The 15902-nt window shown below is 39.4% G+C and overlaps 1 protein-coding gene across 1 annotated transcript; it reads left to right on the forward strand.

The window, feature by feature from the left end:
- Positions 1–650: 650 nt before the first annotated feature.
- Positions 651–4014, forward strand: LOC114282426 (exocyst complex component SEC15A). Its single transcript, XM_028225097.2, has 2 exons — positions 651–911; positions 1483–4014. The coding sequence occupies exon 2, from the start codon at positions 1497–1499 to the stop codon at positions 3858–3860; it is 2364 nt and encodes a 787-aa protein (XP_028080898.2). The 5' UTR covers positions 651–911; positions 1483–1496; the 3' UTR covers positions 3861–4014.
- The last annotated feature ends 11888 nt before the right edge of the window (positions 4015–15902 follow it).

The raw sequence follows: 15902 nt of genomic DNA on the forward strand, positions 1-15902 counted from the left end.
GCCTAAGCCCTGCTTTTGGAAGGAAAAATTTAGAAGGTTATTGATTAACCAACATTGTGACAACAATTGAACCCATTTCTCAAAAAAACCTATCATGCACAGTATATTCACCAAGAAAGTCCAACTCACTCGATCATGGGCCTTATTCATTATCTAATGTTATCCAAAATAGGTCTTTTTACCCCTCCGCTTATGTCTAATAAATTCACTAATTTCATGGGCTGACATTGTATTATCTTAAATGTGCCAACCCATAAAAAAAACATTTTGATTGGGTGAAATTAAAGTAGGAAGTACCAGTATGGGACTAGATATTATGTGATCATTAGAGAATCATGACTTACGCCTAAATATTTTGTGAATTAATACATAAAAAAAAAGTCAATATAATTATATTAAAAATTTATATATATATATTTAAAAAAAAATATATATGCTGTTGTAGAAAAATAAAAAATTAATATTTTACTAGCAACATGGGTTTCGAATTTGCCGTGCTGTTTCATAGTTAGAATGTCTGTACTGTTTATCATATAATAATAGTACTATTGCAATAAAATAATGGTTAGCTCTATTGACAAGGAAATAGTACCTATTACCAGACTAGTATACAAGTCTACAATACAAACAAACAGTTGTACTTGCTTTGCCAAAAATAAGAATCTCTCTGGCAATAGTAGAAGGCTAAAATAATTAAAATCATAAACAACATCGAGATATTTATAAGCAGAACAAGAAGGTTACTGTGGGACAGTAGAAACGAAAGAGAAAGGCCTAGAAAGTGACGGAAAATCTTCCAGATACTTTTCTCGGGCAAGAAAACGGGGGATTGTCTTCGGACCAGTTCTCGGACTCAACAAATTAACAATTCTTGCCTCGCTTGATTTTGTTTGGCTCCATTTTACTGCACCGTGAGTCTTCATCGCAGTCAAGTTTTGATTTTTTTTTTGATTTAATTTATGACATTTGTTTGTCTTTTGATTTGCATTGTGTTTCTCTTTCTGATTTGATCGTGAAACCCAAATTGGGTATGTGTATATCGAACTAGTAAATTTTATAGGATTACATTTGTAGTGACTGAAATGAGTGATAGATTCATTGATTACAGACCATTTCCATTTCCAGCTGTTCACTCAATTGCGTTTTGCTATCTAAATCAGGGGGGTTTATTAGTTTCAATTTTTGTTTGTGGGTATTTTTATTGATTGTTAGACATTAATCTGAATGCAAACCTTCCACACACATTCTTTTAATCTTCCCAGATATCAACTTTGTTTTTGGTTTTCATCAACTCTTTTTTTTTTGGTCACAATTTTCATCAACTATTTAAGAGACCCATTTGATTCTGAAATATAATTCCCAATGATGCTTTTCATTCCATATTTTGGGTTCAAATTTAATGGGATAGAACTTACTGGGTATCTTTTATTTTAGTCTTTGATAAGATGGGTTTGTTATTTATTTATTTATTTTTCCTTTTAGGGTTTATTGAAACTATGAATGCAAAACCCAAGAGGAGAACAGAGAATGGGGATGCCGGTGAGGACCTGGTTCTTGCAACTTTGACTGGGAGTGGTGAGGATTTGGGTACTATGGTCAAGCATGCTTTTGAGTTGGGCAAGTCTGAAGCACTTCTTCAGCAACTTAAGATTGTGGTCAAGAAGAAGGAAGTTGAGATTGAGGAGCTCTGTAAGCTACACTATGACGAATTTATTTTTGCTGTTGATGAGCTCCGCGGTGTCCTAGTTGATGCTGAAGAGCTAAAAAGTGAGCTTGGAAGTGATAATTTTAGGTTGCAAGAGGTTGGGAATGCTCTTCTTCTCAAACTTGATGAACTCCTGGAGTCTTACTCGATCAAGAAGAATGTAACTGAAGCCACTAAAATGTCGAGCAATTGCGTTCTAGTGTTGGATCTATGTGTGAAGTGTAACAATCACATTTCTGAAGGGCGGTTTTACCCTGCTCTGAAAACCATTGATCTGATTGAGAAAGTTTATCTGCAGAATATTCCTGTTAAGGCGCTCAGGATGCTTATTGAGGAGAGAATACCAATAATAAAATCACATATTGAGAAGAAGGTCATTAGTCAAGTTAATGAATGGTTAGTTCTCATTCGGAGCACTGCAAAAGATATTGGACAAACAGCAATAGGATATGCTACATTGGAGCGTCAGAGGGATGAGGACATGCTAGCTCGTCAGAGGAAAGCTGAGGAACAGAGTTATTCAGGGTCTGAAGATTTTACATATACTTTAGATGTTGAAGAAATTAATGAAGATTTTGGTCTGAAGTTTGACCTTACGCCTGTTTACCGGGCATATCACATTCACACTTGCCTAGGAATCCCAGAGCAGTTTCGTGATTATTATTACAAGAATCGGTTGTTGCAGCTAAATTCAGACTTGCAAATATCTTCTGCACAACCATTTCTTGAATCCCATCAGACTTTTTTAGCTCAAATTGCAGGGCATTTTATAGTGGAGGATAGAGTCTTAAGGACTGGTGGTGGGCTATTGTTGGCTAATCAGGTTGAGACAATGTGGGAAACAGCTGTTGCTAAAGTGACATCAGTGTTGGAGGAACAGTTTTCCCATATGGATACTGCGAGCCATCTTCTCTTGGTCAAGGATTATGTGACTCTTCTTGGGGCAACACTAAAACAATATGGCTATGAAATGGCCCCAATTCTCGAGATTCTCAGCCATAGCCGGGAAAAGTACCATGAGCTTCTTTTAACAGAGTGTCGACAACAAATCACTGATGTTCTTGCCAATGACACTTGTGAGCACATGGTTATGAAAAAGGAGTCAGACTACCAAACAAATGTCCTGATGTTCCATCTTCAAACCTCAAATATAATGCCAGCTTTCCCCTATATTGCACCATTCTCTTCCATGGTACCTGATTGCTGCCGCATTGTTAGATCATTCATAAAGGACTCAGTCAATTATTTGTCTTACGGGGGCCAAATGAATTTTTTTGATTATGTGAAGAAGTATCTGGACAAGCTCTTGATTGATGTATTGAATGAAGCCATACTTAATATGATTAACAGTGGTATTGCAGGTGTCTCTCAAGCAATGCAGATTGCTGCAAACATAGCTGTTCTTGAAAGAGCTTGTGATTTTTTTCTTCAAAATGCGGCCCAGCTATGCGGGATCCCGATCCGGTCAATTGAAAGACCTCAGGCTAGTTTAAAGTCAAAGGTGGTTCTTAAAACATCAAGAGATGCAGTTTATCTTTCTCTGCTAAATTTGGTGAACTCCAAGTTAGACGAATTTATGGCACTTGCGGAAAATGTGAATTGGACTCCGGATGATACACCGCTGAGTGCACATGAGTACATAAATGATGTGGTTAATTACCTCGACACCATTATGTCCACTGCTCAGCAAACTTTACCTCTGGATGCTTCGTATAAGGTTGGGAGTGGGGCTCTTGAGCATATATCCAATTCTATTGTGGCAGCTTTTCTTAGTGACAGCGTGAAGAGGTTCAATGCTAATGCAGTTGTGGGCGTCAACAATGATCTGAAGGCATTAGAATCTTTTGCAGATGAGAAGTTTCACAGTACTGGATTGAGTGAGATATACAAGGAAGGTAGTTTTCGTGGCTGCTTGATTGAAGTAAGGCAATTGATAAACCTTCTGTTAAGCAGCCAGCCTGAGAACTTCATGAATCCTGTTATAAGGGAGGGAAACTACAGTTCTTTGGACAACAAGAAGGTGGCTACTATCTGTGAGAAGTTCAAGGATTCTCCTGATGGGCTCTTTGGAAGCCTTTCAAGCAGAAGTGCGAAACCAAATGCTCGCAAGAAGTCAATGGACGTCTTAAAAAAAAGATTGAGGGATTTCAACTAAGAGAGGTTGCAGATCTAGCTGGATTAGAAGCAGCTGAACTTTCTTCTTTAATGTTTAGGATAATATATATATATATATATTATTTTTTTTTATTTAATGATACTTCTGAATTAATTTCCTAAAGTAAGTTTTTTTAACATTACTTTGTTTCAAATGTTCCAATGTTTTCTCATCAAATTTGTTGCTGTGGCATTTTGAAATTTCCTTGAAACTTTTTCTATAGAAAGTTGGAAATATAAGCTCAATAGCTGCTGGTGGCTATTCAATAGAGTACTTAGAACTCTAGGTACACAGCTGTCACATCGTGTATTTAGTACTATGGTTTCTCTGTAGTCCAATATAATGTAAGCTTGTCTATGTGTATATTTGCATTATTACTTTATCACACTTCTCTGGAAAAAAGGGCTCTTTTTTTGGGATCTTTTATGAGTTGAGTAAGAAAAGGAACCATACAACAATCTACGTTTTTTGGGCTGTTCGAACCTGGTGGTTGTGCATTATTACTTTGTTGCACTGGTGTGATCTGATCTAAAAGAGCAACAATTAGTCTATGGTCCGACCTGTGGTTTTTCTTCTCTTTATAAGTTAGACTTTGGCAGTCGCAACAGAAGGTATTGTTCATCATAAATTACTTAATTCAATGGTTTATTATGTACTGCATGCTGACCGATACTCCACTTTTTCACTATCTCTTTCTTTGGTGTACTTGTAGTGTCATATCTATACATTGATGACTCCAAATATGGCATTTAATGTTTGGAGTGCATTCATACACATGAGATCTTAATATTTTTTCATTGATGTTAGGATAAACTACAAATTTAAGTTATCTGACTTGATTATTGAGTGGTAATATGTGCGTCTTTTGTTGCTCGGTGTTGGTTTTAGATTTGTATGCTATTGGATTGAGACTGAGGATCAGTAGGAACTTTTGACAATTTTAGTTTGGAAAAAAAAAAAGTTTATTTTTAAGTGTCTATGGGTATAATTGGACTAGCACTTTGCACCTTTACGCTTTTGCTTGTTCCGTGAAATTCATTTCCCTACAGAATATAATGTGTGTATCGGCTTTTGCTAGTCATTAAACAAACTGTCTTTTTAGAATTATAATCTTTATAGGCTTAGAAGTATAATCAATGAAGTTTTGTTACTGAATTTTCTTGGTTATGTTGAGCTGTTCAACGAAGCTGAGCAACTACTGGACAATAGCAGAAAACGGATTTTGATTAGAGCTTGCGTTTCGAACTATTGATTTCTATGTAACTGTGTCTATAGTGAAGATCATTAAACTTTCTGTGGATATGTTTGTCACTAGTTTATTTTAATTTTTGCAGATAAGATAGGGAGCAATGGTTGTTCTGAGGCAACACATGGATCAGAATATCCAGGTATATGGCAACCAAGCCACGACTAATTTTGTTAAATTTTGATTGGAATGCCTTACCCGGAGAGGGATCCTCCATCTAAGTGTCCTCTGTCTCTAATGTACTTCTAACTACACGAGGTAGTGGAAATTTCAAAACACTAGATTGATAACAGAGAATATATATTTTGTACATATCGAATTCATAATATAGAGAAGCTCTAAGTACAAATATATATAACCTAAATGAAATCAAACCCTAATAACATAAAAGACTAAACTACCCTTAGTAACTAATATAAAATACAATAAAATACACAATCTTCACACCCCTTCTCAAACTGAGGATGAGAGTGCAGAAAGTATTGAAAGTTTGCCAAGAAGAAAACGGAAACAATCAACAGTGTGAGTCTTCGTAAAAAAATTGGCCAACTGAAGAGAGGATGGAACAAAAGGGAGAGTAATAGTGGCAGCCCGAAGATGTTGTCTAACAAAGTGACAATCTATTTTAATATGTTTGGTCTGCTCATGGAAGGTTGAATTATGGACAATTTGGACAGCACTGTGATTATCACAATACAATGGAGTTGGATCAAAAAGAGAGAGACCCATATCAGAAAGAAGCCATCGAAGCCACACTATCTTGGAAATAGCATGAGCCATGGCAAGATACTCAGCCTCAGCAATGGAACGATTAACAACAGACTGTTTCTTATTCTTCTAAGATATGATAGAATCTCCTAGAAAAACACAAAGACCATAAGTGGATTTGCGATCATAGATGTCACCCGCCAAATCAGCATCAGCATAGGTGCAAAGAGTCAAGTCTGAAGAGGCAGACAACAGCAGACATTGCAATAGAGTGCCACAAAGGTAGCACAAAGTACGGAGTAAGGCAGCCCAATTTGTAAAACGAGAAGCAGATTGACTGAGAATGTGCACAGCGTAGGAGATGTCCGGACGAGTAACAGTGAGATAAACAAGACACCCAACCAACTCGCGATATAAAGTAGGATCCTCAAGAGGAATGCCATCATGAGTAGAAAACTTAGCATGCAACTTAATAGGAGTGTCGACAATTTTGTCATCAATGTGATTGGCACGAGAAAGAATATCATGAGCATATTAGTCTAAGAGAGAAGATATCCAGTAGGAGAAGTAGTAATCTCAATGCCAAGAAAATGCCAAAGAGACCCCAAATCCTTCATTTCGAACTCCCGAAACAACCGATGCTTAACCTCTTTGATAGTACTAGAATCAGAGCCGGTGATGATCATATCATCCACATATAAGAGATGGAGAACAAAGCCAATAGAAGTGCGCCGAAGAAAGAGAGCACAATCATGATGACTAGGATGAAAACCAAGCTGAAGTGCAACAAAGTGAAATCGCTCATACCAAACATGAAGAGACTGCTTGAGACCATATAGAGCACAACAAAGAAGACAAACAACATCGGAAGGGTGAGAAAGACCTGGTAGAGGGCGCATATACACTTCTTCAACGAGATGCCCATTTAGAAAAACATTTTTGACATCTAAGCTGAAATAAAGGCCATTGATGGTAGCAGCAACGGAGATAAGAGTGCGAATAGTAGTCATCTTGGCAATGGGGGCAAAAGTCTCATCGTAATCAATCCCATACTCCTGAGGAAGACCTAGGGCAACCAAACGAGCTTTGTATCGTTCCAAAGAACCATCAAAGAGGGTTTTGATCTTATATACCCATTTACATCCCACAACATTCTTGCCAGCAGGTAATGGAACCAAATCCCAAGTCTGAGTGTTAGCCAAAACAGTTAACTCGTCATTCATGGCAGTAATCCAATTTGGATTATGACAGGCCTCCTTGTAGGACCTGGGCTCAAAATAAGTATGAAGACAAAAGAGAAAAGACTGATAGGAAGGGGAGAAACATGTATTACCAAAGCCAAGCCAGTTTGGAGGATGATGGTCACGCTTTGGAAAGCGATGTGCAGGAGGAGTGGGATCTGACGAAACAGTTGGAGGGGCAGTAGAGCTAGAGGCAGGCGAGCTTGGAAGTGCTTTGCGACGCTAATAAACAAGAAGAGGAGCAGGGGAAGCGGGAGCTGGAGAAGGAGCTGGGAAAGTAGGGGAGGGTGTAGCTGGCGAGGTATCAGGAGTGCTAGTAAGAGGCAAGGCAGAGACCTCAAGATCAGAAACAAACTCATCGGGAGAAATTGCAGGGGGAAATGGATCAATATGAACCAATTCATCCCTGGTAATAGGGACAGGGGTGGAATGTATAGTGTAGTAGGGTAGTTTTTCTAAAAAGGTGACATGTCTAGACACACATAGCTTTTTGGTGGCAGGATCATAACACCGATAACCTTTCTAATTAATGCCATACCCTAGAAAGACACATACGACACAATGAAAACTAAGCTTAGAGTGCTCCTGTTTAGGAAGGAGCACAAAGCATGTAGAACAAAAAATACGAAGAAGAGAATAATTGGGAGTAACACTTTTTGGGCATCAGGGAACTCATTATTTAAGGGAGTTTCACTTTTTTTGTTAGCTAGAGACTGGGTGGCAGTGTGTGCTATGTAGACGTTTGCCCGTGTTTTGCTTGTTACGGGTTATTTTTGTGTTTGTATTCTCATTGTCCTATTGTAAGAGGATGCCTTATCCTCTTTTTCTTTTTTGTTTTATCAATAAAGCTTTTGTTGTTGATAATAAAAAAAAAAAAAAAAAATTGGGAGTAACACCAAGAAGACGCTCATTTGGAGATGAGCCTGAGAGAAGAGTAGGCATCCGATTGAGAAGATATGCTGTAGTGAGCACAACTTCTCCCCAAAAGACAGGGGATAAAGGACGAGAGTAGCAAAGAGTGAGCTATATTAAGGAGATGGTGATGTTTGCGCTCAGTGCGACTATTTTGGGCAAGAGTGTCAGAACACAAAGACTGATGAATAGTGCCATGAGTAGCTAAAAATTCCTCAAACGCAAACAAGTAATACTCACTCTCCAAATCAGAATGGAGAACTTTAATGGTGGTGAAAAATTGAGTGCAAATTATGGAGTGAAAATTAGAATATATTTTCTAAAAATCAAATTTTCGTGTCATCAAATAAACCCATGTAAATCGACTGTAATCATTCACAAAAGACACATAATATTGCGAACCATCCTTAGTATAGGGGAAGGACCCCAAACATCAGTATGAACCAATTGAAAAGGAGAAGATGAAATAGAATTACTTTTTTTAAAAGGAAGAGCAGACATTTTAGCCAATTTAAAACGACGACACTCAGAATTATCATCAATGGGAAAATTGCCTAAGTGTCCAGACTGAACTAACATCCTCAAACGGTCATTCGACAGATGACCTAACCTAGAATGTCAAATATAAAATAAAGAGGACTTATTGTTTAAACAAAAAGAAGACAAAGTAGTAGAAGACACGTCTAGAGGAACATGTAAACTACCTAAGATATATCGTTCTCTAACTTTACGCCCGATTCCAATCTATCTCTTGGAGACCCGATCCTGCACAACATAATGAGAGGAAGAGAAACCAACATCAAAACCGGAATCAGGTAATTGACTAATGGAAATAAGACTGAGTGAGAGGTTAGGCACATAAAATACAGGAGAAAGAGACAAATGGAAAGAGGAAATAGAACCAATAGAGGATATAGGCATAGAAGAACCATTAACGGTAGCAATAGTGATAGGAGAAGAGGGGAAGACACAATGACTAAGGGGAGATGCAACAGGGGTCATATGATGTGAACAACCAGAATAAAAAATTCACGAAGTGTGGATATTACCTGAAAAGGATGAACCAGACAAACCTAACTGAGTGGTAGTGATAGCGGAAGCTTGGGATGAAGGATTTGGATTGGCCACCATGAAAGATTTGAACTGCTCAAACATAGACTGCATAGTGAAAGACGGAGCATTCTTAGAACTGGTGCAAAAAATGCGGCAGATGAGCGAGATCCCGAAGATGTCGGCTTAGAGGATGGTGGACTAGATGTACGACCCTTCGGCTGTAGAAGTTTAGGACAAGCATGTTTCCAATGGCCTCTCTGATAACAGAAGTTGCACTCTTCCATGGAAACTCGAGGCTTGGACTTACCAGTAACCTGAAATAAAGGAGATGGTGGGGTGGGCAAGAGCGGATGAGTGGTAAAAACTAACTGGGAGGCTGGAGCACCATGAGCCACCTTGAAGTGAGTTTCTTCTGCAATAAGCTCACGGATAGCACCATCAACAGAAGGCAAGGGGGACCGATGAAGAATAACTCTCCGAAGTGGCCCAAATTGATCACGAAGGGCTATAAGAAACTAAACAAGACATTTCTCCCGATACTTGGTATAACTGTCAAGTAACTGCAAATCTGATGGTTCCATTAAAGTAAGCTGATCTCAATAAGTAGTCATCTCATTGTAGAACTCCTGAATAGACTTATCTTTCTGACTAGTACTGTGAATAGACATCTCAAGTTCATATTGTTTTTCAAAGTTAGACTCAAGATACATTGTTTTAAATAGTCCCAAACTTGTTTAGAAGTAGAATACTTGAAAAAATTCATACCAATGGTAGTTTGAACGGAATTATGAAACCAAATAAGAATTTGAGCATTTTCCTTATCCTATTTAGCAACATCAGCTTCAGTTTCTTTTGATTCCATAGGTCTAATAGTCACACCGATAACATAGTTCCACATGCCTTTACCCATTATAAAGTTCTTCATTACATGAGACCAATAAGAGTAATTGGTACCATCCAACTTAGTGGCGATAGCTTGCAATTTATCATCAGCCATATTGGTATAATCAAAGACCTCAGTGCCAAAAATAAAACAAAACAGAGTATTACCAGACAAAGAGATGCAAATTGATGCTGAGAGGCTTCAAAGGCTGTGAAAACAGGTGCTGCGAAGGCTTGAGAGAAGCCGCAAACTGAACGAGACCCACAAACAGAGCAGGGCAGAACAGGTTGTTGAAGATGCAAGGGAGAGTCACGAATTGGTTGTCAAAGTCAGAGATAGAGAGAGAAGCCACGAACTGGTTGTCTAAGTCGACCGAAAGACCAATCGAACACAAGGGAACGACCTGCGAACCACCTGCGAATGGGAGAGATGAGACTTACGAACTGCGAAGTCTTCCTATGATTGCTTCAGAACCCTGGGTGTCTAAGGTACTGCTCTGATACCATGATAACAGAGAATATATATTTTGTGTATATCGAATTCATAATACAGAGAAGCTCTGAGTATAAATATATATAACCTAAATGAAATAAAACCCTAATAACATAAAAGAATAAACTATCCTTAGTGACTAATATAAAATACAATAAAATACACAATCTTCACAGAGATATGGAGAGGAATTTTGGGGATAGAAGGTACTATGCCTTTTACCCTGAACTGTTTGTTTGGTCTCATTTTCTATCAAGGGCATTTATGGGAGTTCTGTACATTTTACTCTGGGTAATTTCATGTCAAAGCTTTTGTTTTGTTTTGTTTTGTTTGTGTTGTCCCAAGAGATTGGAGAAGGTACAAGAACCTCATCCTTCAGTGTACTCAAACCTGATTGAGATAATGAAGAAAGAAGCTGGTGAAGGCTATGCTAGAAAGGGGACCAGCTGTTGCAGAGCTTTTGTTTGTCTACCAGGTATCTAATCTTTTAAGACTATGTTCAAGGCTAGCTTACCAAATATTTGTCTTACTAAATAAATGCTATTATTTTTGTTTTGTGTATAACAAAAGAAACTGGTCTTAAAGAATTTAGTCTTATAATTGGTAGATCATTGTTTTGCTATTATTGTACAGGCCTGAATGAAAACATTTGCAAATTTGTTTTCGTGAATCTCACATTAAATTAATATCTTGTGGTTAAAAATCCAAACTAGATTCCAACATGTCCTTGGTTTAGTCTTTTTCTTATTTAAGCAATGCCTAGGTCAGCTTAGTTCACGCTTTACTTTGATTGTAGGTTGAAACACAGAGAACTAACATACCTTGCTTTTGTTTTGGGCTGCAACAAGGCTAAACCAACCCAAACCAAATTGCATTGCTTTTGGAGGGTTTTATTTGAGTTTTGAAAACTATGTGGAATGCTTACCAAACATTTCTAATAATAGGAATGAATGCTACACACCAGAGTTATTTTTCCCCTCGTCTTATGCGTAAGAGTTGTACATGTTTGTTTGACTCTTTGTAGGAATCAAAGAAACATCATTTCTTGACTTTTAAGGTTGTTGCTGAAAGGAATGGGAAGTTTAGGACAAATCTTATGAACGGGAGGTTTATTTTGAATATGATTTTATTTGTAGGTTCAAGTTAGTGTAGACTGCCCCGAACTCTCTCCGCGCAGCCCCCCTTTCGGAGAGGGCGTGAATTGGGTTCTAGCTACTACAATTCGGACTCCTGTTACGGTTATGTATCTAGTCTCACAAAGTGCAATGTAAAACTGATAGATCACCAAAGAGTTCAAATCCGGCAAATCGTTTTGGAAAATCGATTTTAATCAAGAAGTGCCAAATATGGACTGCTTTGCCAGATTACAGAGTCGCCACCTAAATATTTTGTTTTGGGGAATTTAAGAAACCCTGACTCGTGCTTAAGGCCACGTGTCCGTCATCACCAAAGTTGCCTCGGCTCGGGAACTTGGGTACGAGAGGGGAAAGTCCTGAAATGAACACCCCCGCTCGCCCAATCAAAGGATCGCCCGATCAAAGGATCGGCCTCTACTGACATGATATGTTGTTTTTGAAAACACATGTGTTATTATTCCAATTATTACCTAATTTACTATGTGATGCTCGCAAGCATATACAAGTATAGACTCAATCACGAGAATTAGAACAAAACAACTTATGTTTGTTTTCGAAAATGGTTTGAAAGTGCTACTCGTAAGTAGGCTAAAGCGCGGATTTGCCACCCTCAAGTGGGCTTAAAACAAGATTTTGCCACTTCGCAAAGTGGGCTTAAAACTCACAATCATCGAGTTGTTCCAATTCAGGCAATCAAGCCTTCATCCACAGACATTCATGCAGTTAAACACTTAAGCAAATAGCCTCATGGCAAGCATGCTATCATGACAACACTCGCACTCATGCAAGGATGCTAAAGCGTAAACACTTACAGTGTCCTCCGAGGCAAAACAGAAACTAGTTAGAAATCATGCATGATCTTAGCTATGTTAAGATGCCTAATGCAACACATGCAAGAATGCAACTAAAATAGGCTCGGCTATCTAGAATGGCATATGAATGCAACACTTGATAATATGCTTTGAAACACGTATTCAAGAAAGTGTATTGAAATACGATGCAGTTTGAATAATGCGCCGAGCCCGGTGCATGCAAGACAAATGAATGATACACGCATGCAAAGCATAAGGTATGCTAATCGAAATATGCCTTAATCTAACCACTGAAAGCGGATAAATAAAAGGGAGAAAGACGTGGATTGGAAGACATTCACACATACACGCACACTTATTACAACATTTGCCCTCTCGACGGAGGGTCCGAATGAAAGAGAGCTAACTAGCTACACTAATTAAGCTAACTATTACAAACTAACTAATTAACTAACTATTTGTAAAAATTGATGTATTATTGATTGATATATATTGATTGATATTACAATGATTCATGATTCCTATATATAGAAGAGGGTGAGTGTGTAGTAGGTAAGGAGTAGGTGAAGTGGAGGTGGTAGTGGTGTAGTGGGTTAGGTTTAGTGGAATAGGTGAGGTGGTAGTGGTGTAGTGGGTTAGGTTTAGTGGAGTAGGTTTAAGTGGGTGAAGTAGGTGGAGAGTAGGTGGATTTTAACAGCCCCCCGCAAACTCAAGGGGGATAGGAACTAACCAACTTGAGTTTGGAGAGGGTAACAAAACAAGAAAATACATAAAAATAAAAGAGGATAGGTGACACTGTATGGTCGTGTCAGACCATTGGTGAAGACACTGGATGGTGGTGTCATAACGTTGTAGAGGACACTGTATGGGGGTGTCATAACGGTGTAGAGGACACTGGATGGCGGTGTCAGACCGATGTAGAAGACAGTTTATGGGGTCATGTCGGACCGTTGTAGCAGACAATGTTGTGATAGTTGTTGTGACAGTTTACGGAGTCTTGCTGGACCCGTGTAGAAACTAACCGAAATCAATGTCGGGACAGTTTACAGAGTCTTGTCGGACCCATGAAGGAGCTAACCGGAATCAATGTCGGGACAGTTTACAGAGTCTTGGCGGACCCTTGAAGGAGCTAACCGGAATCAATGTCGGGACAGTTTACAGAGTCTTGTCGGACCCGTGAAGGAGCTAACCGGAATCAATGTCGGGACAGTTTACAGAGTCTTGTCGGACCCATAAAGGAGCTAACCGGAATCAATGTCGGGACAGTTTACAGAGTCTTGTCGGACCCTTAAAAAGTCGCACCCTCAAAAGGTGTGCCCAATCTATCAAAAAACGTGCCATCAAAAGGCGTGCCCAATTCATCAAAAGGTGTGCCGGACATGATGGCGAGGCACGTGGGCGCCTTGGCTTGCGCGCCCGTTTTGTCGTCTGGTGGCAAGAGGCGCGCGATGCGCGTGGCTGCCTCGGCTATTTAACCAAGACGGAGGCTGAGGCTGAGGCAGACAAAAAACTTCTGAAAATTCTCTGAAACAAACTCTGCCTTTGCTGAGAAACTCTGTAATACTCTGTAACCAACCCGTCTCTGAAACACTCAGCAACATGGCCTCTTCTTCCCGTCCAGCTACCTAGAACATGGCCTCCTCTTCCCGTGGTTTGCTCACGCTCTTTCCAGAACTGAACGAGTCCACAAGAGAAATAACTGGTGCGATGGCCAGTGAACCTCAACCAAACATCTCTGGTTTTGCTCCATTGAACTTTCCGATGCGGTCGGTGGAGCAAAAAATGGCGGTGCAAACTGATATTGAGGCCAATCAGTATACTCTGAAGTCATGTGTGGAAACCATGACGGCGGTCACTAACTTGTCGCACCGGCTTCAGAGTAAGACAAATGAGGTGCAGCATTTAAACGCCCAACTGGCTCTGCTCCAACGCATGTATAAGGATGCGCGAGCAGAGATAAGTGTGCTAAAGGCAGAAAACAAGGAGCTGAAGCGGAAGGCCACCGTGATGTTCCGATTTGGAGGGCCACCATATGCTGTAGTGGAGGAGCAGGGAGAAGTGATCATGCCCAGTGGAGTGGGAAACACGGAGGCAACACCGGCAAGGGCCGTCCAGGACGGAGGCAAAAAGAAAAGACCGGCGGCAGAGTAGAGAAGAAGTGAGGTCGATGTGTGGCCGCTGCAGAAAAGAAAACAAAGCTTTTGTTGTTGTTGTTGTTGTTGTTGTTGTTTTTTTTTTTTTTTTTTTTTTTTTTTTTTTGTATAAATGTGAGGGGGGTTAATTCCCTGTCATGAATAAAACGATGTGTGGTGTGTTTTGGTTTATGATTTGTGTTTTTTTTTTTTTTTTAAATAGATATGTGATAAAATAAATGAAATTATAAAATCAATGGGGACCAGGTTGGCAAAAGAAAAGTTTAAAAGAAATGATGGGAAATATTAAAAGAAATGTGAGAGAAATGATGAGTGTAATGTGATGATGATAAAAGAAAATAAAAATCATGAAGAGACATGCCACGTGAGTTAAAGAATAAAAAATAAAAAAAGGAAAAGGTTGAAAGATTAAAAAATCAGAGGTGCATGTGTGAGTGTGTGGATCTCTTGTTTATATTAAAAAACCAGAGGTGCATGTGTGAGTGTGTGGGTTAAGATTATATATTATAAAACCAGTGTGTGAATCTGTGAGTGAAGATTATATATTATAATAGAGCATAATGGCAACAGCTTTATCAAAAGGCCACCCTCATGGCTACTCAAAGCACGTGATCGCAGAACACCCCAAAGAGAGAGAGATTAGAGGGAGAGAGAGAGAGACAGTTTGGTTTCAGCTGCACCATCTTTTTTCCATCTTCCGGGCCTCCAAGACCTGTAAAACCCTCAAGCTCCAATTCTTCCAATATGCCTTCCTCATCTATTACATAAACCTTCTTTTCTCGAGGGAAGTCATGGACTTTCAAGAACATAGCCGCTGCAAATGATGAAGAGAATGTCTCCTCCTCGCTGACTGAAATTCCAAGGGAATGAAATTTTTTGGCATAGTGCCTTCTTGACTTAGTGGAATTGTTGGTCACAAAAACCAGCTTCTTCCCCTTGGAACGAAGCATCTGTAAGGTCTGAGGGACTCCATCAATGAGCTTATCGCCCTTCCAATTACACCATCGCAGTCAAAGAGAAAAGCATCAACAGAATGCAAGAGATCTGTAACGCTGTGAGGACAGAGAAGCTGGGGTTGTGCCGCACAGTCTTCGCCGTCATTCATGGTTGCAGGGCAGTGCAGGAAAGAGTAAGAGAAATTTCAAGGTATGTGTAGAAAATTCGAGCGGACTAGGTTGAGGTCCGGCGGACGGCTAAGGTGAGGTTGCCGCCCGCCGGTGAAGCGAAAATATTAGGTTCTAAACCTGCTCTGATACCATGTAAAAATTGATGTATTATTGATTGATATATATTGATTGATATTACAATGATTCATGATTCCTATATATAGAAGAGGGTGAGTGTGTAGTAGGTAAGGAGTATGTGAAGTGGAGGTGGTAGTGGTGTAGTGGGTTAGGTTTAGTGGA

The sequence above is a fragment of the Camellia sinensis genome, chromosome 12 (assembly GCF_055761805.1).
Source record: "Camellia sinensis isolate YWXY chromosome 12, ASM5576180v1, whole genome shotgun sequence".
NCBI classification, from domain to species: Eukaryota; Viridiplantae; Streptophyta; class Magnoliopsida; order Ericales; family Theaceae; genus Camellia; species Camellia sinensis.

Coding starts and splice junctions, on each gene's coding strand:
- LOC114282426 (XM_028225097.2), top strand. CDS start 1,497: ATGAATGCAAAACCCAAGAGGAGAACAGAGAATGGGGATGCCGGTGAG.